The sequence below is a fragment of the Mustelus asterias genome, chromosome 21, assembly GCF_964213995.1.
Source record: "Mustelus asterias chromosome 21, sMusAst1.hap1.1, whole genome shotgun sequence".
Classification (NCBI taxonomy): Eukaryota; Metazoa; Chordata; class Chondrichthyes; order Carcharhiniformes; family Triakidae; genus Mustelus; species Mustelus asterias.
The window spans coordinates 79,473,773-79,500,644 of record NC_135821.1 but is presented as its reverse complement, the minus strand read 5'-3'; the positions used below and the strand labels follow the sequence as shown (position 1 = coordinate 79,500,644).

At 44.8% G+C, this 26,872-nt stretch overlaps 1 protein-coding gene across 2 annotated transcripts in view; it reads right to left on the bottom strand.

The window, feature by feature from the left end:
- Positions 1 to 1,497: 1,497 nt before the first annotated feature.
- The window catches only part of lck (LCK proto-oncogene, Src family tyrosine kinase), a 115,442-nt gene continuing 90,067 nt past the window's right edge, over positions 1,498 to 26,872 (bottom strand). The window contains exons 11-13 of one of the 2 annotated variants that reach the window (XM_078238351.1): positions 23,804 to 23,957; positions 9,204 to 9,335; positions 1,498 to 4,767 (exon numbers count right to left, since the gene is read on the bottom strand). In XM_078238351.1, coding sequence (XP_078094477.1) covers positions 4,565 to 4,767; positions 9,204 to 9,335; positions 23,804 to 23,957 — 489 coding nt within the window. In that variant the 3' untranslated portion in view covers positions 1,498 to 4,564. The remainder of the gene's footprint in view (positions 4,768 to 9,203; positions 9,336 to 23,803; positions 23,958 to 26,872) is intronic. The other variant, XM_078238350.1, reaches the window with a different exon arrangement.

Sequence of the window (26,872 nt, the reverse complement as noted above, 5' to 3'; positions counted from 1 at the left end):
TGAATAAGGGTTACCGATTTAAGACAGAAATGAGGAATTTCTTCTCTCAGAGAGTTGTGAATCTGGGGAATTATTTTGCAACAGAAGGATGCAGAGGCTGGATCATTAAGTACGTTCAAGGCAGAGATAGACAGATTTTTAATCAGTAAGGGAATCAAGGATTATGGGGATAATGCAGGAAAGTAGAGTTGAGGATTATCATTACAGATCAGTCATGATCTCATTGAATACACTTTGGAGGAAATAATAACAAATGGGATTACTATCTCAATGGAAACAAATTAAAACATGCTACCGTGCAAAGGGACCTGGGGGTCCTTGTGCATGAGACGCAAAAGCCCAGTCTGCAGGTACAACAGGTGATCAAGAAGGCAAATGGGATGTTGGCCTATATCGCGAGGGGGATAGAATATAAAAGCAGGGATGTCTTGATGCACCTGTACAGGGCATTGGTGAGGCCGCAGCTGGAATACTGTGTGCAGTATTGGTCCCCTTATATGAGGAAGGATATATTGGCATTGGAGGGAGTGCAGAGAAGGTTCACCAGGTTGATACCGGAGATGAGGGGTTTGGATTATGAGGAGAGGCTGAGGAGATTGGGTTTGTACTCGTTGGAGTTTAGAAGGATGAGGGGGGATCTTATGGAGACTTATAAGATAATGCGGGGGCTGGATAGGGTGGAGGCGGAGAGATTCTTTCCACTTAGTAAGGAAGTTAAAACTAGAGGACACAGCCTCAAAATAAAGGGGGGTCGGTTTAAGACAGAGTTGAGGAGGAACTTCTTCTCCCAGAGGGTGGTGAATCTCTGGAATTCTCTGCCCACTGAGGTGGTGGAGGCTACCTCGCTGAATATGTTTAAAGCGCGGATGGATGGATTCCTGATCGGTAAGGGAATTAAGGGCTATGGGGATCAGGCGGGTAAGTGGTACTGATCCACGTCAGATCAGCCATGATCTTATTGAATGGCGGGGCAGGCTCGAGGGGCTAAATGGCCTACTCCTGCTCCTATTTCTTATGTTCTTATGTTCTTATGAATGTCAGAACAGACTTGATGGGCCGAATGGCCTACTTCTGCTCCTATGTCTTATGGTCTTATAGAGAGAGAAAATATATTTCCTTTGGTATGTGAGGCAATTACCAAAGATTGGGGATTTGAAATCACTGGTAAATGATCTAAAGAAAAGATGGGGAGAATCTTTTTTACTCAGTGTTTGGCAATAGACCTTGGCAAGCAGGAATTCCACCATTGGTCCTTGATCCAGGGAATCCTCATCGCAGAGTGCCTGACTGGCACATAATGCAGCAGACCCTCCTGAAAAGAGCATTGTGGGAGTTCTGTCAGTTCTCCAATCGATGTGTGAGACCTCTGTTGCTTACATTAAACACCACCCCAACTGTTGGTAAGGGAAATGAGCTGCCCACAGGCCGCATCATTGATGTTGACCTGTTGGAGCATGTTCTCAATGGCATTACAATATGAATTAACAGGCAAACACAAAACTGAATCCAAACTTTATTTTCTTAATTAATTTTAAAGAAGCTCAAAACCACAACATATTTAAAGGAAGTTATCAAATCTAGAAAAGCCCTAAATTAACCAGCCTCTATCTGTACATAATGTATATATTGTATAAAATCAAAAGGGAAACTTGTGCCTAAAAACAGTCAGTGAATTTTCATTTGTATTCAAAAAGCCAATATTTTATTTTTGATACATTTAAAAATATCTGCGCTATACAAGAGTTAAAAAAATAATAAGTAATCCATCAGAAGTTTAAAGTATCTTTCCTCTCCAGTCCAATGAGGCCTTTGCTTAACAGGAAACATCATTTCACTGAAATAATAGGCCACTGAGGTTGCCTGTCATATATTGTTGTCAGTTATAGTGACATTTTGTTATTAGATGATATAAGATACACTTTGCAGGCTAGGAAAGCTGCATCAGTTTCACTTCACATAACACATGTCTCTGTTAGCAAGCAAATGGCTTTTCCTGCTCCCGATGGAATTACTTCCACATATTCATTCACTTTTACTTTACTTGCAATGAAAACAAACATACCAGTATAACTCTATCACTGTCACTTCATCTTACAGCTAAAATACCTTTGTGTCTTGTGTGGAATGCAACATAGAAAAATGTCCCTGCCTTTTAAAAAAATGATTACCCATAAAATTCCTCTCAGTCGCAATACACTATACATTGCAGGCAGCTATTATTCTTAACCACTGGAGATGGAGTCAGTTTTTAGGAAATGTAGAGACAAAGCTTGACTTCAAGGAGCTAAAGCTAAAATAATTCAGTTGTCTGGATAAGTACGGCTCTAACAACACTCAAGACGCTCAACATCATCCAGGTCAAAACAACCCAATCGATCGGCACTCCATCCACCACCTTAAATGTTCACTCCCTCCACCACTGACACACAGTAGTAGAAGTGTGTACCATTTACAAGATGCACTGTAGCAACTCGCCAAGGCTACTTTGACAACCCCTTCCAAACCTGCAACCTCTACAACCTAGAAGGATCAGAGCAGCAGTCATCCTGTGGATGATCACTGATAGAAACTCAGCTGGACCAGTCATAATAACACTGTGGCTACAAGAGCAGGTCAGAGGCTGGGAATTCTGCACAGAGTAATTCACCTCCTGACTCCCCAAAGCTTGTCCACCATCTACAAGGCACAGGTCAGGAACATGATGGAATTCTCTCCACTTGCCTGGATGAGTGCAGCTCCAACAATACTCAAGAAGCTCAATACAATCCAGGACAAAGCAGCCCACTTGATTGGCACTCCATCCATCCCCTTCAACATCCACTCCCTCCACTACCAATGCAAATTGCCAGCAGTGTGTACCATCTACCAAGATCTATTGCAGCAACTCACCAAGGCTCCTTTGGCAGCACCATTCAACTTGTGACATCTACCATCTAGAAGGACAAGGGCAGTAGATGCAAGGGAACACCACCACTTGCAAGTTCCCCTCCAAGCCACATATCATCCTGAATTAATTGAACTATATCACTGTTCCTTCACTGTCACTGAGTCAAAAACCTGGCACTCCCTCTCTAACAGAACTGTGGGTGCACCTACAACAGCTCACCACCACCTTCTCAAGGATAATTAGAGATGAGCAACAAATGCTGGCCTTGCTAGCTATGTCCACACCCTGTGAACGGTAAAAAAGATACATTGATATCTGCTATACGCCATTCTATGAGGGGGTGCCATTACTTTCAATAAAACTTCCATCCATTCCATCCAATCAATTGGCTCCATCCTTATTGTGGAAGATTTTGCATGAAGCGCTATCTAATGGCCGGTTTGAGAACTGTTTTAGACAGATGCCAAGGGGTGGCAGGCTGTTCTGGGTCTCTGATATTACAGCCTCGCTCGACCTGAGACCAGAAAATCCCTCCTGAGGTCAATGGAGCTTCCCATTGTCCACCCCTCGCCTGCTCCAATTCCCATGGCGGGTAGGGTGGTAGAATTCCAGCGCTAATTTCTAATTTGAAAGCCAGAGGTGTAATCATTCGGCTAAAAGGACATAGCTAAATTTCACTAATTCTAAAAGATTGAATAAATTCAAATGGAAGCTCTTTCAAAAGGAAAACCTTTAAAATAAATTTGTTGATATAGCATAAATATTTTAACTAAAAGTTGTGCATTTCTAAATTATAATTAAATGCTACATTAAGTTATAAAAATTACTAATGGTGACTCAGAGCTGTCGGAACCTATCAGAATATTGTATACTTACATTTTTGTTTCATTATTTACCACATTTGTATCAGATGTGTTGATTGAAGGTGGGACAATGACTCACAGCGATTGGAAAGCAAATGTAATTCTGCTGATGGAGGAATTATTGTGCTCTTAAACTAATTGCAATAAGGCAAGTACTTCATAATGGTATATACAAGTCAGCCAGCTTGGTGATACATCCTTTACCTGATGGATATTTTGTAATAGGGTCTTAATATTCCCCAGATTGTATTGCAAACATAGGACATGTTTCAAACAATTAACCAGCATCCTATTTGTGTTTGATAAAAGTTTGAATTTTGCTCTGGAATTCTTAGATGAAAAATATACAATCAAACTCTAAACAAATCTTTAAAAGAATCCAAGTTGGTGCAATTCATTTCTAATAAATCCATTTAATGAGCGCAGAGACAGGACCTTCCTCAGCGCTGCACTCTGTGTGACAGAAATCCAATTTATGTACATAAATAGGATTTCCACCACAGCTCTGGTGAAGTTATCCACCTGATTGGGAGCAAATCTGAGGAAATCTATAACTCCTATCTCAATGAAAAAAATCAGTTCACACTTTTTTTGCCCTAAATGCCTGTGGCGCATTTGGGAATAATATCCAAACTACACTCACTCATCATTTCCAAATAACATGGCCACTCCAAATTCCATTGGGCCAATCAGTATTTCAGTTGGGTAACCAAGTTGATCCCTCTTACCCCACCCAATCCCAGTAGCTCTCAAGAAGTTATTTCAGAGTTTCTATTGCCAAACAATGTTTACACCGCCAGGGCACGCGATGCTGTTAAGGTTGTTGCTGGTATTGAGATTCAGTGGCTGTGAAGAAGTCCTCCAATACACTTTGCAGATATTCAAATGTTGGCCGGTCTTCAGGTTTCTCTCTCCAGCAGCGCATCATTACTTCATAAAGTTCTCGGGTACAATTTTCAGGGGCCGGCATTCGGTAGCCACGCTCCAAATTCTGAATGACTTCAGGATTGGTCATTCCTATAGATAATAACAGAGAGAGGTGAAGATTTATCAATCAGGCGAGAAATTAAACAAGTAATGACAGAGAAATCTGGAAAAAGTGTTAAATTACAAATATAAGAATTGATATTCTGGGCGGCACGGTGGCACAGTGGTTAGCACTGCTGTCTCACAGCGCCAGGGATTCAATTCTGGCCTTGAGTCATTGTCTGTGTGAAGTTTGCACATTCTCCTCTTGTCTGCATGGGTTTCCTCCGGGTGCTCCGATTTCCTCCCACAGTCCAAAGATGTGTGGGTTAAGTAGATTGGCCATGGCAAGTTGCCCCTTAGTGTCAGGGAGTTTAGCAGGGTAAATACGTGGAGTTACAGCGACAGGGCCTGGGTGGGATTGTTGTCGAGGCTTGATGGGCTGAATGGCCTCCTTCTGCACTGTAGGGGTTCTATGATTGTGATATCTGATTAACTCCCTTGAGAAAGGCTCCACATCCCTAGTGATCATGGTAGTAGACATAACATTGTGGCTATGTCAGAAAAAACCCCCCACAGAAGTCAAATAACCAAAGGGAAAAATAAACAAAATTCAAATTGTTAGAATTTTATTATCAGGTCAACATTGATAAGAATGCACCCCACTGATCTTTACACACAAAATAAACATTTCATTGAGTTTTGAAAGTTTGTCAAGAGTATATTGAAGTTTCCAATTTGATAATGTGCATCTTAAATGAGTCATTTAAATGCGTTGCACATTTTTTTGCTATAATGTTGCTGTTTCATTCAATTCAGTAAACTCTGAATGAGTCAAACCCCAGGAGAACAACCTTCACATTCAGGCTAAGTGAAGCTTGGTGATAGCTGAGAAGGCTCCATCTGCCACATGCTATTGCCTCAATGTAACCCAGTATGCTTCCAATTGGTTCTGATAGGCCTGGATTCTACTCCAGGCACGTTCCCTGTTGGGGGGAGGGGGGCACGTAATATAGAGCGGGTGCATCCCTGAGCTTGCTCCCATAATATGGGTGGGTGCCAAATTTGATTAAATAAATAAATAAATTTATTACATAAATAATCAAGGGCCAATTGGGCTTGTAAACAAGCCAATTGACCTGGACAATACACTGCCCACACCATAATACGGTTGGTGTTGGCATTCTAGAGGAAACAGGCAGGCTGCCTTTTTAAAAAGCTTGATAAAAGGGTGGGGAGAGGGGGTGCAGTATCTTTGGAGGTGCACTTTGTGCATCGGGGGAAGGGGACAAACCTTGAAGATAGTTCTCCCGTTTTCATCCTACTCACCTGATCCATGAAACTGACCAAATCCAAACCCCCAGCTCTCTGCATAAACTGCCCAAAACCTTCCCCACTCAAAACCTGGACGTAGCTCACTCTGGGATCCATGGGCCTTCTTCCTGAGACTGGTTGTGGTAATGACAGCACCCTCTGTGCTCTTGGTGTTGCCGGGACTGCTGCAGCTAATGGACAATCTGACTGGCTGGCACCTCCCGAGGTGGCACTTCCTCCTCAGTGGGAGGAAGCCCAGTTAGCCCACCCTCAGCGTGGTATGGAGCATGTTATGACTGTGAGCCAGGCTGGCATGGAGTGAGTCAGTTCCACATTGACTTTGCTTCTAGGGAAATGAGCCGTCTGCGTGTTTTAAGGGTTTTGGTGCTGTGATAACCCCAGGGCATCTTCATGGCCTTCACACCATTGTCCAGGGAAATAGTCAGACAAGTGTAACTATTTTCCATAGGATGATGACAATCTTCCTTTTCTTTCACTGACACGTTCTATCCAGTTTCTTTGCTATGGTGACTCCCCGTTGCTGCAGGATTGGGCTAGAGGTGGGAATGTTCTCTGTTCTGGCTGCCTTCAACCACCTGAGTAGAGGTTCTCTGCCGCTGGGATAGGGTAGATGTTCTCATCCTCTTCCTTGCTGGAGGGAATGCCTGTTTGTTAAACTGTTCCAAAATGTTCTTCTTGGCTTTCAGAATGGGGACAAGTTTGATGTTGGAATGCCCCACTCTTTTAATGATGCACACTCACTGACTTCATCAGGAACAAAAGAACAGAAGGGAAACTGTACAGAGGTCGGCAGCATCACACTGCTGCTGATTCTCTACATGTCTTCAGACTGTCTTCTGCCTAAGAGAGAGTTCCACGCCTGGGGGTGATTACCCACTCTCACCCTAATTGGTTCCTCAAACCAGATGACCCTCTTCTGCTGTGCTATCTTAAAGGGACAATCACCACATCCCTCCCCATTTAATTTCTTTATATAATCTTCAATAACTCATTTACTCACTCCCAAATCTAACTAAACATGATACACGAGTTGGACGATTATAAATTGAGTCTATGAGGGGTTTTTCTGTTTCTTGCAGCACGGTGTAATTCTGTCGTCTGAGGTGCTTCTGCAGGATTGACATTAACAGGAACTGCAATAACGGGTACCTCTTGCGGCACAAGTGGTTCATCAATACTTGCATCCACAGAGACAACAGTTATGCCCATAATGGGCCGATCAGGTACAAAGAACAAAGAACAAAGAACAGTACAGCACAGGAAACGGGCCCTTCGGCCCTCCAAGCCTGTGCCGCTCCTTGGTCCAACTAGACCAATCGTTTGTATCCCTCCATTCCCAGGCTGCTCATGTGACTATCCAGGTAAGTCTTAAACAATGTCAGCGTGCCTGCCTCCACCACCCTACTTGGCAGCGCATTCCAGGCCCCCACCACCCTCTGTGTAAAAAACGTCCCTCTGATATCTGAGTTATACTTCGCCCCTCTCACCTTGAGCCCGTGACCCTCATGATCGTCACCTCCGACCTGGGAAGAAGCTTCCCACTGTTCACCCTATCTATACCCTTCATAATCTTGTACACCTCTATTAGATCTCCCCTCATTCTCCGTCTTTCCAGGGAGAACAACCCCAGTTTACCCAATCTCTCCTCATAGCTAAGACCCTCCATACTAGGCAACATCCTGGTAAACCTTCTCTGCACTCTCTCTAACGCCTCCACATCCTTCTGGTAGTGCGGCGACCAGAACTGGACGCAGTACTCCAAATGTGGCCTAACCAGCGTTCTATACAGCTGCATCATCAGACTCCAGCTTTTATACTCTATACCCCGTCCTATAAAGGCAAGCATACCATATGCCTTCTTCAACACCTTCTCCACCTGTGTTGCCACCTTCAAGGATTTGTGGACTTGCACACCTAGGTCCCTCTGTGTTTTTATACTCCTGATGACTCTGCCATTTATTGTATAACTCCTCCCTACATTATTTCTTCCAAAATGCATCACTTCGCATTTATCCGGATTAAACTCCATCTGCCACCTCTCTGCCCAATTTTCCAGCCTATCTATATCCTGCTGTATTGCCCGACAATGCTCTTCGCTATTCGCAATTCCAGCCATCTTCGTGTCATCCGCAAACTTGCTGATTACACCAGTTACACCTTCTTCCAAATCATTTATATATATCACAAATAGCAGAGGTCCCAGTACAGAGCCCTGCGGAACACCACTGGTCACAGACCTCCAGCCAGAAAAAGACCCTTCGACCACTACCCTCTGTCTCCTATGGCCAAGCCAGTTCTCCACCCATCTAGCCACTTCTCCTTGTATCCCATGAGCCTTAACCTTCTTAACCAACCTGCCATGTGAGACTTAGTCAAATGCCTTACTGAAATCCATATAGACGACATCCACGGCCCTTCCTTCATCAACCGTTTTTGTCACTTCCTCAAAAAACTCCACTTTGCTCTTCATTTGGTCATTTATTATCTTTCATTGCCCTTTTTCTGGGCTTTTGCGTTGTTGAGGGTATTTCAGTGGCATTCTTCCAGGGTCTTTCACTGTTGCCCTCGTTTTGGGGTCTTTCGTTGCCCATCTGGGGTCTTTCAATGCTCACTTTCTAGGGTCTTTCAGTTCCCTCCTTCTAGGCTCTTCCGTTGCCCCTTCCCTGATGTCTTATTGCCTCCTCTGAGGTCTTGCGTTGCCTATGGACCTTTTTTGAGAGTTGCCCTCTATCTGGGGTCTTCTCTAATTTACCTGCCCATCACCCTCTGTTCCTTTTTGTGTTTTCTGTTTTAAATGCATTGCAACATTAAATGCATCACTTCTTTAAATGCAATTCTGAGCTGAAACCAATCCTTCAGGTTCGGACGCTTGTAGCAGCGTCACTAACCTTGAACCAAAACTGGCCACCAATCAACTGATTTCCCTAAAAACACACTATGAAAGAAATTAGTGAAATGGAATCACATGATGTAATTTGTGAAAGTACTAATTAGAGCAAATCACCCTAGTCATAAATAAATACACCAAAAGACCATGAAATTTATCATGGGAGAGATGCATTGACACGGCACCATTGATAACCGTTGTATTATGTTTGAAAATGGCATCCAGCAATATACCAACAATTACAGCCAATATTCCGGTAATATACCTGGGTACGGTATCCGTCCATATGTCACAATCTCTGTAAGGAGGACTCCAAAACTCCACACGTCTGACTTGATGGTGAATGTGCCGTAGTTGATGGCTTCTGGTGCTGTCCACTTGATGGGGAATTTAGCTCCTAGACAAAATGTTAAATGTAAGATGTTAAACAGGGGCAACAGGGGATGGGCAATAAAAGCCCACATTCAATGAACAAAGAAAAATACAAAAAGGAGACAGTGAGTGAGAGCAGGAAGGTCGATGATGTAGATATGCGATAGAGTAACTAATTTGTAACAGTGCAAGTGGAATCAAATTAATCAATGATTAACTGTTGTTGGACCATTCTAATATGATTTAATCATGATTAATCTATTGCTGTAATCTATAAATATCCTTTCCCTGAATGTTATTATATTTTCACATCACATTTTTAAATACGTTATTTGGACAGTGCTTGCAAGAGAATATACTGACAGCATAATCTTTCTTGGATTTAAATACACAAAAATCCATGGCTGTACCTGAAATATATTCAAGGATGGAACATCCACAGCCCTCGGGGTTGGAGAATTCCAAAGATTCACAACCCTTTGAATGAAATGATGTCTCGTAATTTCAGTCCTAAAAGTACAGCTCCTTATCGTGAGTCTTTGCCCCCATGTTTTAGATTCCCCGACCAGCAGAAACAGTGGGTGGGACTTTACAGCCTCGCTCGAGCGAGATCGGAAATTCCCACCCAATGTCAACAGACATTCCCGTTGCCCGCCCCTCGCCCGCTCCGATTCCGTGGCGGGCGGAGCGGTAAAATTCTGGTGAATCTCTCAGTACCCACTCTATCAAACCTTCAGAATTGTGTGTGTTTCTATAGATTGCCTCTCATTCTTCTAAACATCTTCTAAAAAGGGTGGTATGATGAGGCAGTAGTTAGCACAGCGCCAGGGACCCGGGTTCAATTCCGGCCTCAGGTAACTGTCTGTGTGTGGAGTTTGCATGCTCTCCCCATGACTGCGTGGGTTTCCTCCGGGTGCTCCGGTTTCCTCTCATTCTCCAAAGATGTGCGCGTTAGGTTGATTGGCCATGATAAATTGCCCCTTTAGTGTCAGGCAGATTAGCAGGGTGAATACGTGGGGTTACGGGGATAGGACCTGGGTGGGATTATTGTCGGTGCAGGCTTGATGGACCTCCTTCTGCACTGTAGGGATTCTATGATGCTTATGATTCTGAACTCCACAGAATGTAAACTCAATTTACTCAGCCTCTCATCACAGGACAATCCCAACACCCCAGGTGCTGATTTAGTGGACGTTCACTGTATCGTCCCCAACGTGAGTAAAACTGTAAAACTGCAAACAGTATTCCAGATGTGATCTCACCAAGTCCCTGTCCAACTGCAGCAAGACATCTTTATTCTTATACTCCAATCCCCTTGCAATAAAAACCAACATGCCGCTTTTCATTCATTCATTTGATGCGGACGTGATTGGCTGGGCCAGCATTTATTGCCTATTCCTAATTGCCCTTGAGAATGTGGTGGTGAGCTGAGCTGCTGTCTCGAACCGCTGCAGTCCATGTGGTGTAGGTACACCCACAGTGCTGTTAGCGAAGGAGTTTGAGGATTTTGACAGTAGCAATGAGTCATGGGTTTGGAAGGTGCTGTCGAAATAGCCTTGGTGAGTTGCTAGTTTGTGTTCCAGTTCTTGTCTCTTGGCCATGCCTTTAGGAACAGTTATATCACGCTTCCTTTGTGGCTTGACTCTGTGCTGAAGTGCCTCAGATTTTACCTCCAAAGACCCAATACTCCTGACCAATAGTCAGACTAGCATTCTGCACCTTCAGGGAGCTAGTAGAGCACATGTTCTAGAGAACTCTGTGTCGTACAATAACCGAGTCCAGCATGCGCCAGTGTTTGCACCTGGATGCATTCATGTTTCCAGTCGGACTGCTTGCTGAAACAAAGGAAGCGTGATATAACTGTTCCTAAAGGCATGGCCAAGAGACAAGAACTGGAACACAAACTAGCAACTCACCAAGGCTATTTCAACAGCACCTTCCAAACCCATGACTCATTGCTACTGTCAAAATCCTCAAACTCCTTCCCTAACAGCACTGTGGGTGTACCTACACCACATGGACTGCAGCGGTTCGAGACGGCAGCTCAGCTCACCACCACATTCTCAAGGGCAATTAGGGATAGGCAATAAATGCTGGCCTAGCCAATCACGTCCGCATCAAATGAATGAATGAAAAGCGGCATGTTGGTTTTTATTGCAAGGGGATTGGAGTATAAGAATAAAGATGTCTTGCTGCAGTTGGACAGGGTCTTGGTGAGATCACATCTGGAATACTGTTTGCAGTTTTACAGTTTTACTCACATTGGAGACGATACAGTGAACGTCCACTAAATCAGCACCTGGGGTGTTGGGATTGTCCTGTGATGAGAGGCTGAGTAAATTGAGTTTACATTCTGTGGAGTTCAGAATCATAAGCATCATAGAATCCCTACAGTGCAGAAGGAGGTCCATCGAGCCTGCACCGACAATAATCCCACCCAGGTCCTATCCCCGTAACCCCACGTATTTAGAAGGTGTTTGTGATAGTTAAGTCAAACTTGCTGCACTTTGGGAGGAGCCAGCCACTGGAGTTTATTCTGCCAAGATCATGGTTACTAATACTCCTCGCCATGTATCACATGCTGGCCAGGATTGACATATCTGCCCCAAGGCGAAACAAGATTTGCTGAAGAGTTTCAAATCGAGGAGATTGGTGCAAGCTACACATTCTATTGGAAAAGCAAATCCATGCCTTGACAATCAGGCATGGACTTTGCCATTCGATCGGAACTGGCACCCAAGCTTGACCTCCGACGGGGATCAGCAATCAATTCATGGTTCTTTGCCAGTAACCAGCATGCACCGATGCTCCAACAATGACACATCCAGAGAAGGTCAAAGAGCATTCTATGATGACCTCAGCAAGATAACTGTCCCATCAGGACAACCTCGTTATTCTTTGTGATTTCAGTGCCCAAGTGGGCACAGACTGGCACCATCAAGCCTCAGGTAGAGACATTCACTTTGACAAAAGGATCACAGAGATGCTAAATTTTATGGCACTAATTAATTTATAATGTATATTGTGATCAGATCGTCACCAACGAAGCAATTTGATTGATCAGCATCCGGGTCAGTCTTGAGTCTCGTATCACGAGAGTGTCTTTATGTAAACAAGTTTGGAATATATTTGAGGGTGAGAACGCTGGGGTTCCCTGAAGCTCCCCGTGGTTAGACTGATTGATTCCGTGGATATTATTGACTGTGCCTTTGAATGCTGTGGAATGTGTTCAATACAACAAAGCTCCCATTGCTGGGAAGACCCTGCTAAGCTTTGCTGCTTTAATTGAAAGTAAGGATTTTGGTTAGTGAGTGAGGCTTATTGTAACCAGGATTATTTAGGTTCTTTACCATAAAGTATGACTTGTGAGGTAAATAATTGTAATGATGCTAATTTTGAGGTGAGATTTGACTTCTGTAGCCTCTGATGTACCTGGATCAGAACATGCGATAATATTAAATAAATTCCATCTCCATTCTTTATCTTATATCTCTACTGCTGTTAAAAGATTACCAAACTGTGAATGTGCTCTCTACCGGAATTGTGTTATGGGACAAAACGGTTTTTTTAACCGCTAAGGCATCAGAAGAACTTATTCGGGAAGAACCTTTTGCAATGAATTCTGAGGAATGGCAAATCAGGCTCAGGGGGCTGAATGGCCTCCTCTTGTTCCTCTGTTCCAAACCAAGCTCTGGTTTTATCTCCTCGGTCGATATTTTAAAGCTTTTACAATTTTTCAAAGACTACCACAAGATGGCACCCTGAACTAAATTGCTGCTCATATTCTCTCAGTTCTCAACCTTTGCTGATGGATTACTGATTTCGAAACAATGTTTAGTTGATAAACTTTAACCCTTTATTTCTGATTAAACATTTCTCAAGCGTACGGCCATAGATAAGGTAAACTGTGAGGGAACCCCCTCACATCAGTGTAGCAACTGAGAAAGCCACCAGCAGTTACCTCGATCAGAGTAACTGGGTGCTATTGATCTTCAGACCTTTCTCTCCACCTTCTTTCAAAGGCCCACCATGCTGTCTGTTACCAACATGGCTGAACTACTGAAATGACGGAAGGAGGATGTGAAAACAGATTGCACTGACTGCTGGCGGTGACAGTTTTGGATTGACTCATTGTCATGAGGCTTTATGTTAATCGTGATGTACTTTATGATAACAACAACTTAGCTTACTCTTGGGTTTGCCTCCTACCTGAGTGATACCCAGCAGGTTCTCTTGGGACAGTCCCATTGCTGGAAGAAGGTGGGGGGAAATTTCAGCGACTGATCATAGGCCGGAGATGCTTTGTATTATAAAATCACTTGTCATGTTTATTGTATTATTTTATCATAGGATTATAGAACACGGAAAGAGATCTATTGTCTCTGCTGCCCTTCTGAAAGCGATCCAGTTAGTCCCGTTCCAGCTGCTCTTTACCCTAGACCCTGCAAAGTTCTCCTTCTCGCTTGGATATTCACATATATTGAAAGTTACGGTTAAGGCTGCTTAACCCCCTCTTTCAGGCAGATCAGAGCAATGCACTGGATAAATAAAACCTTCTCCAAATCTTCTCCTTGGCTTTTTTGACAATTATCTTAAATCTGTGTTGTCGGGTTACCAACTCTCCTGCCAATAGAAACAGTTTCTCCCAATATACTCCCACAATGTCCCCCCATCCTCCACCACAACACATGGGTCAGCAATCGGGGGTTTTATGCAGTTACAGATAAGCACCGGGCACTGGGCAGTGCAAAGGGGGGGGGGGGGTGGTGGGGGCTGAAGGGCAGGGCCTAAAGGGAGGGGTTGGGGGCCTAGATTGAGCGGGGGAGGTCACTACACACTCTGCAACTGAGATCGTGGTGGGGGGAGAATGTTGCACACTCTTCAACCAACGATTGACCGGGGGTGGGGGTGCGGGGGTGTGGGGGGCGGGGGGGAGGGGGGGGGAGGGGTGGTGGTCGATTGATCAGGGCAGGGGTGGAGGGGCGATCAGCCAACCCGGAGGTGGGGAAAAATCGGGGGGAGAGGTCAGTGATAGTGGGGGAGGAGGACAGCAATTGTGCTGTGGCGGGGGGGGGGGGGGGAGGCCAGCAATAGCGAGGTTCAGTGCCTAACAGATCTCTCTTGTGCTGTTGCATAGAACAGAGAGAGATCTGCACGTGCACAATGGCACCCTCTGGTGTAATTAGCCAGCTTTCTGGCGGGTTTACGCCCTGCACCCTCCTCCTGCTGGTGGGAAACCGATCTTGCTTCATTTTTTTCTCAGAGTGGCATAAGATTATATTTTTTAACTCGTCCAGAAAATGGATCTGAAAGTCCACCATTTTCATGCTCATTTGGAACTTAGAATTGTTTTGGTAAGATCACCCACGCAGGGTTATCCAGACTCAAAACATGAGCTTTGATTTGATTTATTGTCACATATATATAGTGAAAAGTATTGTTTCTTGCTCGCTATACAGACAAAGCATACCATTCGTAGAGAAGGCAAGGAGAGAGTGCAGAATGTAGTGTTACAGTCATAGCTAGGGTGTAGAGAAAGATCAACTTAATATGAGGTAGGTCCATTCAAAAGTCTGATGGCAGCAGGGAAGAAGCTGTTCTTGAATTGGGTGGTATGTGACCTCAGACTTTTGTATCTTTTTCCTGATGGAAAAAGGTGGAAGAGAGAATGTCCGGGGTGTGTGGGGTCCTTGATTATACTGGCTGTTTTTCCGAGGCAGTCAATGGATGGGAGATTGGTTTGTGTGATGGACTGGGCTTTGTTCGACCCTTTATAGTTTCTTGCGGTCTTAGACAGTGCAAGAACCATATCAAGCTGTGATACATCTGGAAAGAATGCTTTCTATGGTGCATCTGTAAAGGTTGGTGAGAGTCGTAGCAAATTTCTTTAGCCTCCTGAGAAAGTAGAGACATTGATGGGCTTTAACTATAGCTCTGTCCTCTCTCAAATCTGAGTCAAATCTGCTTTTGGACAGAGAACTGAAGATTTTCCAGCATTTTCTGTTTTTGTTTCAGATTCCAGCATCTGCAGTAATTTGCTTCTATCCCCACTCTCAGTGGCGGAGGAGCCCAGCACATCAGTGCAAAAGATCAGGCTGAAGCATTTGCAACAATCTTCAGCCAGAAGTGTCGAGTGGATAATCCATCTTGGTCTCCTCCTGATGTCCCCAGGATCACAGATCTCAGTCTTCAGACAACTTGACTCTCTCCACGTGCTATCAGGAAATGGCTGAAGGGACTGGATACTGCAAAGGCTTTGGGCCCTGGCAATATTCTGGCAATAGTACGGAAGACTTGTGCTCCAGAACCTGCTGCACCCCTAGCCATGCTGTTCGAGTACAGATACAACACTGGCTTCTACCCAGCAATGTGGAATGGAAGAAGCATGAAGTCAGTTTTGTCACTGCCTTGCTGACATTCTCCAGTAAGGACACTGACCTTCCACCTAACTTCTCAATTTATATACAGTGAGCAGACACTTTCCGGAATCTTCTGGTCTGGTTGGTGGCAAGCTTGGAGGCAGAAGAACATTTACTTAGGTGCAATGATGGCCAAGCAGAGCCCTGCTGCATTCTCACCTCCGCCAGGTGATATTGTACACATGTATTTGCAAGAGACATTTGATAAGATGCCACAAAAAGGTTAATGAACATGGGTAGAGAATTGGTTAATGGACAGGAAGCAGAGTAATCATAAACAGGTCATTTTTAGATTGGCAGGCTGTGACAGAATGTGGTGACATAAAGATCAGCACTGGCGCCTCAGCTACTTAGAATCTATATTAATGACTTAGGTTGAGAGAAGTGGGTCTAAGTTTACTGATGATATCAAACCAGGTGGGAAGGTAAGCTGTGGGGAGGACACAGAGAGGCTGCAAAGAGATAGAGACAGGTTAAGTGAGTGGGCAACAAGATGGCAGATGGAGAATAATGTAGGGAAGTGTAAAGTTATTCAATTCAACACACTTTATTATCCTTACAGAAATTCTCTGCTGTTATCCTTATGCATAACCAGCAAAAATAAAGCTAGAATTGCACAGTAATATAACAACAAGTTGCGCCGAATGTGATCGGCGCAACTTGTGGGCCGAAGGGCCTGTTTGTGCTGTGGCTTTCTATGTTCTATGTTCTATGTGTTGCTGCAATGCAGCGTCAATAACATAGCCAAAGAGAATAAATAGATAAAGATCAGGCACATCTGATAACTGTATGTAAGTTAGTGATTGACTGTGTCCTCCAAACCGTCTAGTGTACCAGGTGTCAGTAGCATATTGAGGGGAATGGAGACGAGGCAAGTAGTTTTAGGAAGCTGCCTGATCCCAGGGAGTCACATTCCATCAGCAGACACTTGGCCAGCACTAATATCCAGCTAACTCTATGCTACCAAAAGGTTCCAAGCAGAGGGGAATACGCATTTTTGCTTGCTCAACTCACTCCTATAGAGAGGGGTACAGGCCCAAACCCCCCTGCTGAGCGGCAACAGCTCCAATGCAGCAACTCTTGTCTCCGCGGCTGCTCACTCTCAGGTCTGGCACTGCCCAAAGAACCGATCCAGGAAAAGGGATATTCGGGAGATGATCAATACATTTGGCAGCCCAAGTTGCAGTTGATGCAGCCAAGACAAAACGGGCCATTCCAGCATGTACCAGGACTCCATCTCCCCGTCTTCCAATTCACTGCCATCTTGTGATTTGAGATGGGAATTCAGTTTGGACATAAAAATAATGAAGCAGAATATCTTTTAAAAGGCATTTACCAGTCTTAAAAGGTATTAAGACTGGTAAACGTTGATTTTCAAAGGGATTTGGGTGTACTTGTATAAGGAACACTAAAAGTTAACATGGCGGCATGGTAGCACAGTGGTTAGCACTGCTGCTTCACAGCTCCAGGGACCTGGGTTCGATTCCTGGCTTGGGTCACTGTCTGTGTGGAGTTTGCACATTCTCCTCATGTCTGCGTGGGTTTCCTCCGGGTGCTCCGGTTTCCTCCCACAGTCCAAAGATGTGACGGTTAGGTTGATTGGCCATGCTAAAATTGCCCCTTAGTGTCCTGAGATGTGTAGGTTAGAGGGATTAGCGGGTAAATGTGTAGGGATATGGGGGTAGAGCCTGGGTGGGATTGTGGTCGGTGCAGACTCGATGGGCCGAATGGCCTGTTTCTGCACTGTAGGGTTTCTATGATTTCTAGGTACCCAACAAATAATGAGGGAAACCAATGTCATATTGGTCTTTATTGCAAGTAGATTGGAACATCAGAATAAAGAAGTCTTGCTACAATTGTTTTGTGCTTTGGTGAAACCACATCTGGAATACGGTGTATAATCTTTGTCTCCATATTTGAGGGAGGAGGAGGTCTTGTGAGGGAGTGAGTAGTGTCCCTGTCTCTGAGCCAGAAGTTCTTTGTTCAAGTCCCACTCCTTCATGCTTGCATTGGAAAAAGAGAGGATCAGGCAAGCTAGGAAAGCGTATATATGGAGTAAGGGGAAACATGAAGACATAAGGCAGCAAATTAGAGGAGTGAATTGGAAGGAGGTATTCTTGGGGAAATGTACTGAAGAGAGGTGGCAGTTTTTCAAGGAATGTCTGTCTAGAGTTCTACAGGACAACGTTCCGAGCAGACAGGGAGGAGTTGGTCGGTTAAAGGAACCGTGGTACACGAAAGCTGTGCGGGACCTAGTCGAGAAGAAAAGGAAAGCGTACAAAAGGTTCAGAGAGCTGGGCAAAGATAGGGATCTAGATGAGTATACGGCTTGTAGGAAGGGACTAAAGAAGGAAATTAGGAGAGCCAGAAGGGGTCACGAGAAGGCCTTGGCAGGTAGGATTAAGGAAAACCCTAAGGCGTTCTATAAATATGTGAAGAGTAAAAGGATGAGACGTGAAGGAATAGGGCCCATAAAAGGTGAAGGCGGGAAAATCTGTACGGAACCAGTAGAAATGGCAGAGGTGCTTAATGAGTATTTTGCCTCGGTTTTCACAGAGGAGAAGGACCTGGGTGGATGTACTGCGGGCTTGCGGTGGACTGAAAAGATTGAGTATGTGGAATTTAACAAAGAGGTTGTGCTGGAATATTTGAATGGCATCAAGATAGATAAGTCGCCGGGTCCGGATGGGATGTACCCCAGGTTACTGTGGGAGGCGAGGGAAGGGATTGCAGAGCCTCTGGCGATGATCTTTGCGTCGTCGATGGAGACGGGGGGAGGTGCCGGAGGATTGGAGGATTGCGGATGTGGTTCCTATTTTCAAGAAGGGGAATAGGGATAGCCCAGGAAATTACCGACCGGTGAGTCTAACCTCAGTGGTTGGTAAGCTGATGGAGAAGATCCTGAGGGACAAGATTTATGAGCATTTAGAGAGGTTTAGTATGCTCAAGAATACTCAGCATGGCTTTGTCAAAGGCAGATCGTGCCTTACGAGCCTGGTGGCGTTCTTCGTAAATGTGACTAAACACATTGACGAAGGGAAAGCAGTGGATGTGGTTTATATGGATTTTAGCAAGGTGTTCGATAAGGCCCCCATGCAAGGCATCTAGAAAAAGTGAGAGGGCATGGGATCCAAGGGGCTGCTGCCCTGTGGATCCAGAACTGGCTTGCCCAAAGGAGGCAGAGAGTGTGTATAGATGGGTCTTCTTCTAAATGGAGGTCGGTCACCAGTGGTGTGCCCAGGGATCTGTTCTGGGACCCTTGCTGTTTGTCATTTTCATAAATGACCTGGATGAGGAAGTGGAGGGATAGGTTGGTAAGTTTGCCGATGACACGAAGGTTGGTGGGGTTGTGGATAGTCTGGAGGGATGTCAGAAGTTACAGAGGGACATAGATAGGATGCAAGACTGGGCTGAGAAGTGGCAGATGGACTTCAACCCAGATAAATGTGTAGTGGTCCATTTTGGCAGGTCAAATGGGATGAAGGAGTACAATATAAAGGGAAAGACTCTTAGTACTGTGGAGGATCAGAAGGACCTTGGGGTCCGGGTCCATAGGACTCTAAAATTGGCCCCACAGGTGGAGGAGGTGGTTAAGAAGGTGTATGGTGTGCTGGCCTTTATCAATCGAGGGATTGAGTTTCGGAGTCCGGGGATAATGATGCAGCTATATAAGACCCTCGTCAGACCCCACTTGGAGTACTGTGCTCAGTTCTGGTTGCCTCATTACAGGAAGGATGTGGGAAAGATTGAAAGGGTGCAGAGGCGATTTACAAGGATGTTGCCTGGATTGAGTGGCATGCCTTATGAGGATAGGCTGAGGGAGCTCGGTCTTTTCTCCTTGGAGAGACGTAGGATGACAGGAGACCTAATAGAGGTATGTAAGATGTTGAGAGGCATAGATCAGGTGGACTCTCAGAGGCTTTTTCCCAGGGTGGAAATGGCTGCTACGAGAGGACACAGGTTTAAGGTGCTGGGGGATAGGTACAGGGGAGATGTTAGGGGGAAGTCTTTCACACAGAGGGTGGTGGGTGAGTGGAATCGGCTGCCGTCAGTGGTGGTGGAGGCAAACTCAATAGGGTCTTTTAAGAGACTCCTGAATGAGTACATGGGACTTAATAGGATGGAGGGTTATAGGTAGGCCTAAAAGGTAGGGATATGTTCGGCACAACTTGTGGGGCCGAAGGGCCTGTTTTGTGCTGTAGTTTTTCTATGTTTCTATGTTTCTAAGTCCCACTCCATGATGGCTAAACAGGTGTGTTCATAATGTGGTCAAACAAGTTGATTATCAACCTACAAATCCTTCAACACAAGCCAATGTCAGGCAGTAAGAGTGGAAGAGATTCCTGGTCAGCCATGTGATGGAAAGAAAATTGGAGACTCCACCATCACTGCCCAATAACTCCATAATATACATGGAAAAGCGTATCTAGCCACAGCAACTCAGAGTCCATTGGAGCCAGTTGTCTCAGTTTGATGGTGGTGTGGTTCAGATTGGTGCCAACAGTATGGTGTCTGAGCTCCATTCTAGCTGGTGTGGATTTGGGACCTGCCTCTTTGCCCTACCCCTGGTGTGACCGTGTGGGTCAAATCTACTTTTGGACAGAGAACTGAAGAAAAGGAAGAGTATCCTTGCCTAGGAGACAGCCCAGCCAATTGGGGGATTGTCCTGTGTTGAGAGGCTGGATAAATGAAGTTTATATTCTCTGGAGTTTAGAAGAATGAGAGGTGATCTCATTGAAACAGTCAAGTCTATGAAGGGACTTGACAACACAAAGTTTATTTTCCCTGGTTGTGTCAGGTGCTGGTGAGGCCACACCTGGAGTACTGTGTACAGTTTTGGTCTCCTTACTTGAGAAAGGATATACTGGCACTGGAGGGGGTGCAGAGGAGATTCACTCGGTTGATTCCAGAGTTGAGAGGGTTAGCTTATGAGGAGAGACTGACTAGATTGGGACTATACTCTTTGGAATTCAGAAGAATGAGGGGAGATCTATAGTAACATATAAGATTATGAAGGGAATAGATAAGAAAGAAGCAGGGAGGTTGTTTCCACTGGCGGATGAAACTAGAACTAGAGGGTATTGCCTCAAAATAAGGGGGAGCAGATTTAGGACTGAGTTGAGGAGGAACTTTTTCACCCAGAGGATGTGAATCTGTGGAATTCTCTACCCCAGAGGGCTGTGGATGCTTCCAGAGGAAACCCATGCAGCGACAGAGAGAATATGCAAACTCCACCCAGGCAGTCAGGCGACACGGTGGCACAGTGGTTAGCACTGCTGCCTCACCGCACCAAGGACTCAGGTTCGATTCCCAGCGTGGGTCACTGTCTGTTTCCGGGTGTTCAGGTTTCCTCCCACAGTCTGAAAGATGTGCTAGTTAGGTGTATTGACCATGCTAAATTTTCTTCAGTGTACGCGAACAGGCGCCGAAGTGTGGCGACCATGGGATTTTCAGAGTAACCTCATCGCAGTGTTAATGTAAACCTACTTGTGATTAATAAATAAACTTAAAAAACAGTCACCAAGGTTGGAATGGAACCTGGCTCCCTGGCACTGAGAGACAGTAGTGCTAACCACTGTGCCACCGTGCTGCTTGGGGTCAGGAATTATTTTAATTCTATTTTCCAGTTGAGAGCTATTAGGAATTAAACTCGGCTTTTATCTCTTGTGCTGCTACACGACAAAATAAATTACATTGACAACTGAAAGAAACATGTAAGGATTTTAGACAAATGCTCTAAAAATAGTACTTTGCAGACTTTTATCCCCAAACACTGAGGACATCATCTTTTATCCCCAGCATTCAGTGATTGATGTTTGGATAATTGTCAGAGTGCATTGTTCCAGCCTTGCTCTCTGTGACAGATGCGAGACAATGAACAGGAAGTCAGTCAGTGTGGGAAAGCATACTGACACTGTTCCGGAAACCACCAAACATTGCTGTCTGATGCTACTTCATTATTCTGGTAAAGGTCTGAAAATGAAGATACCATGTAGACTTTCAGCTCCATACCCTAATGCAGCAACATGCAATGTGCATTGCCAAGTCATCGCTCAGCACTGTACTTCAATAGCCTGCAGTTTCTCATCTCACCCAGACTTTGTACATTAGCAGAATCCGTGGCATCGCACTACAAGGAACAATATAAGTCTTGCTTCTTTCAAAATATCTTGATATCGCTTTACTCGAGAGCACCAAAGATAAGAGCAGATGTAGACCATTTGGCCCATCGAGCCTGCTCCACCAGCGTGTGGCAACTAGGGGATTTTCACTGTAACTTCACTACGGTGTTAATGTAAGCCTACTTGTGACACTAATAAATAGGGTGGAATTCTCACAAAATTTCTCCTCATTTCAGTTCTAAAAGATCAGCCCCTTATCTGAGACTGAGCCCCGTGTTCCAGATTCCCGAGCAGCAGAAACTATCTCTCAGTGCCCACCCGGTCAGACACTACAAAAGAACAACAAAGAACAAAGAACAATACAGCACAGGAACAGGCCCTTCGGCCCTCCAAGCCCGCACCGCTTCCTGGTCCAAACTAGACCATTCTTTTGTATCCCTCCATTCCCACTCCGTTCATATGGCTATCTAGATAAGTCTTAAACGTTCCCAGTGTGTCCGCCTCCACCATCTTGCCCGGCAGCAGAATCTTGTAGGTTTCAATGAGGTCACCTCTCATTATTCTAAACTCCAGAGAGTATAGATCCAATTTACTCAGCCTCTCATTCTAAGACAGCCCCCTCATCTCAGGGACCAATCTAGTGAACACTCTCCAATACAAATAGATCTTTCCTTAAATACAGTCTCACCAAAAACCTGTGCAGCTGTAGCAAGGCTACCAATCCCCTGGCAACAAAGGCCAGCATGCCATTGCTTTGCTAATTGCTTGCTTTACCTGCATGCTAACTTTCTGCGTTCCTTGTAGGAATCATTCCGAACATCAATATTTACAAGTTTCACATGTTTAAAAAAATGTTCTGCTTTTTCATTCTGTGACCAAAGTGAATAACGTCCAGACCCATTTGCCATCCTATTGTCCACTCACTTAAATTGACTATGTGTTTTTGCAACCTCTTTGTGTCCCCCCTACTCCTTACTTTTCCACCTAGTTTTGTATCAACAGCAAATTTAGGTACATTACACTCTGGGCGTGACGTTTCCAGCTGTTCTTGCCCTGCTCCCACTGCAGCAAAGACGGAGAATTTGGTGTACAGCCAAATCTCTGTTCACTGCAGCGGGATGGAAAATCCCGCCAGCATGAACGGCCATAGGATTCCAGCCTCTGTCTCTTTGTCTAAGTCATTCATGTAGATTCTGAGTGGATGAGGTTCCAGCACTGGTTCCTTGCAGCACTGGGCAGAATGGCCTCCCGTGCTGTAACAGTCTCCGGTTTCTGATTATTTTCTCTTTTGGAAAACAACAAGAGGCTTGACCGGGCCCACCTCTCCTCTCTCCCAAAGTTAACCCAGCCCCTTGGATCATTGCTCAGTGTGGTTAGCAACACAATTCCTCAATCCAGTTTTCCTGAGCTCAATATTTTTCAAGCAGCATGTGACCATTCTAAAGCTTTAACCAAGGCTCTGATGGTTATCAGTTAATTTGACCTTTTTTTAACAGCACAGTGATTAGCACTGCTGCCTCACATGCCAGGGACCCGGGTTCGATTCCCGGCTTGGGTCACTGTCTGTGTGGGGGTCTGCACGTTCTCCCCGTGTCTGCGTGGGTTTCCTCCGGGTGCTCCGGTTTCCTCCCACACTCCAAAGATGTGCAGGTTAGGTGGATTGGCCATGGTAAATTTCCCCTTAGTGTCAGGGGGATTAGCAGGGTAAATACGTAGGGTTACTGGGATAGGGCCGGGGTGGGATTGTTGTCAGTGCAGGCTCGATGGGCCGAATGGCCTGCTTCTGCACTGTAGGTATTCTATGATTTTAATCTTGTCCTTCAAATGCCTGATTTTGTGTAAGTTATAAAATGAAGACATTTCATTTTCAGCACTGTGTTCTCAATTTAAATGGATGTGGTAACTGCAGAATCAGAAGTTAAGTGAAGAATGTCCATGAGGTAGTGTCTTACCCTCTCTTGCCGTGTATTCATTGTCTTCAATAAGACGGGCAAGGCCAAAATCAGCAATCTTGCAGCAGAGATTTTCAGAAACGAGGATATTTGCGGCTCGAAGATCTCGGTGGATATAGTTTTTCCTCTCAATAAAAGCCATTCCCTCGGCAATCTGTGGAAGAATGTTATAATTCAGATGGGCATCTGATTGCTTTGTGAAATATTAAAATGACAAAGCTGATTCATCCCTCAGTAGAAATGTTACCCTCCAGTAAAATGTGTCTGAAAAATGAGCAGCTTTCAAATGTTCACATTGGCTGCAGGTTTTGAATCAAATTTTAAGTGATGTTGGAATTTACCAAAAGGAAAAGTGTGAACTTTGATGAAAAGTAAAGTACTTTTCAGGCTAGACACATTCCTTTGTTGATCGTGCAATTAAATATATTAAGATCACTTTGCAAATTGCTTAACCCAGATGCTTGCTCTGAGCTTTCCTTTTCAGTAACCTCTTTACTGATTCTGTGAAGTGATTTCATGAGTGCAATTTCAGCCACCTTTGCTCAACCTTTAACCCCATTGTCATCAGTTTCCGATTCCTCCACCCATCTAAATGAACATCAGCCAACACCAACATTCCTCAACAAACCTATCACAAACTAATGCGATATTCCTCCCACTATCAGATGAAAGTAGGGTAGTGGCATAATGCGAATGTCACTGGGCTCGTACTCCTGAGGCCCAGCCACTGCTCTGAGGATATGGGTTCAAATCCCACTTCAGCAACTAGTGGAATGGAAATTCAATTTGTGAAAGCTAGTAATGGCTTCAATGATCATAGAAACCCATCTGGTTCACTTATGTCCCTTTAGGGAGGGAAATCTGCCATCCTTACCTGGTCTGGCCTACATGTGACTCCAGACCCACAGCAATGTTATTGACTCTTAACCGTCTTCTGAGATGGCAAGTGAGACACTCAATTCAAGGGCAATTAGGGATAGGCAACAAACACAGGCCTTGCCAGCGATGCACACATCTCACGAAAAAATAAATGCATGCATTCAGACCCTATTACAATCTCTAAACACTATGAATGGAATTCTCCCACCTGAGGCAAAGTCCCATGGCAGGCAAGAGAACACGACATGCTTTCCGCTGTGGAGGCCGATGAGAAACTATGCAATATCTCCCAGCCCCAACTGCATTCATTATACACCCGAGAGCTTAGTGCCATATTCTGTGGTGAGGTGGGCATGATAGCACAAGTCCCAACAATGATATCTGGGTGCCATATTGAAAAGGCGTCTAACAACACTGCCCCACCATTGAGGAAAGAAGATGGACCTCCTGAAAATGAGGTTGGTTCTCCAGGAACACTCTGAGGCTGGAGTGTCCTTGATGACACCGAAGCTGGAAGATTCACCTGACAGATGCTCTCCCCAACCCACTTCCGTGGTGTTCTGGGATCCATAGTCACTGGAAGTCTCCATCTAGAATTTCAGAGGCAGCTCCAGGCATTCTTCAGGTAAGTCCTGACTTCTGCACACCACGTTGTTCTAAATGTCTTATGGACTGGTGTGTTTTCCCACATAGGAATGGGGAGAAGATTCCGGTTGGGCCTTCATCGGCATCCCATTGGTGGGATGCAAATCAGTTGCATGCTGGCCTCCAGTGGGTTTCCCGATCCATTATGGCAGGCACCAGGAAGATCCCGTGGGAAATTCATACTGATGAGAAACGGATTTTTGGGCTCCTGCCAAGTATCACAGAAACAACATTGCCACAGCCTTAACTGAGCACCAACCTCTTAAAAAGTCAGCTTGTAGGTAAGGGCTCTTAGTTGTGATATAAAATATTTGAAGGAGTTAAAATGCAGTTTGACTTTTACATTGGATTGTTTCTCATGCTGACAGGTGTCAAAGTCTTCTTGAGTTTTTAACAAAGCTAAAGTTTGTGTTTGCAGAAACTCTGACAAAGCCACAGAGCAACTTTATGCTCAAAGGACATTCTCTGTGTCACCAGCTGGATCGGAATTTCATTCAGTAAACAATTCTATTTAAGCACTGAAAATTCTAAAAACACATATCATTACTTTCAAAAAGTTATGATAAATCTACTTGTATATGTAAGATATTTGCTACATGTGTATTATGATCTTGGAAAGATTTAACCTTTTAGTTTGCTGCAAGCTTTATCTGCTAAATACAAAGAGGTTGAGTAGGTTAGAAGCTGGAGTTTTTGCTGGAGTTCAGACAAATTAGGGGGGTTCTCATCGAGACTTATAAAATTCTAACAGGACTAGACAGGGTAGATGCAGGGAGGATGTTCCTGATTGTGGGGGAGTCCAGAACCAGAGGTCACAGTCTGAGGATTATGGGTAGACCATTTAGGACGGAGGTGAGTAGACATTTCTTCACCCAACGAGTGGTGAGCCTGTGGAATTCATTACCACAGGAAGTAGTTGATGCCAAAACATTGAATGCATTCAAGAGGCAGTTGGATATAGCACTTGGGGTGAATGGGATCAAAGGTTATGGGGAGAAAGCAGGATTAGGCTATTAAGTTGGATGATCAGCCATGATCGTAACGAATAGCGGAGCAGGCTCGAAGGGCCAAATAACCTCCTCCTGCTCCTATCTTCTATGTTTCTATTATGGGCTGAATAAAGTTGCTTTGGGTCATCATATCTAATGGATTAATATTAGAACAAAGAACAAAGAACAAAGAACAATACAGCACAGGAACAGGCCCTTCGGCCCTCCAAGCCTGCGCCGCTCATGTGCCCACGAGACCATTCTTTTGTACCCCTCTATTCCCAGTCTGTTCAAGTGGTTATCCAGATAAGTCTTAAACGATCCCAGCATGTCCGCCTCAATCACCTTGCTTGGCAGTGCATTCCAGGCCCCCACCACCCTCTGTGTAAAATATGTCCTCCGACATCTGTGTTGAACCTTGCCCCCCTCACCTTGAACCCGTGACCCCTTGCGTTCGTCACCTCCGACTTGGGAAAAAGCTTCCCACTGTTCACTCTATCTATGCCCTTCATAATTTTATACACCTCTATTAGGTTGCCCCTCAACCTCCGTCTTT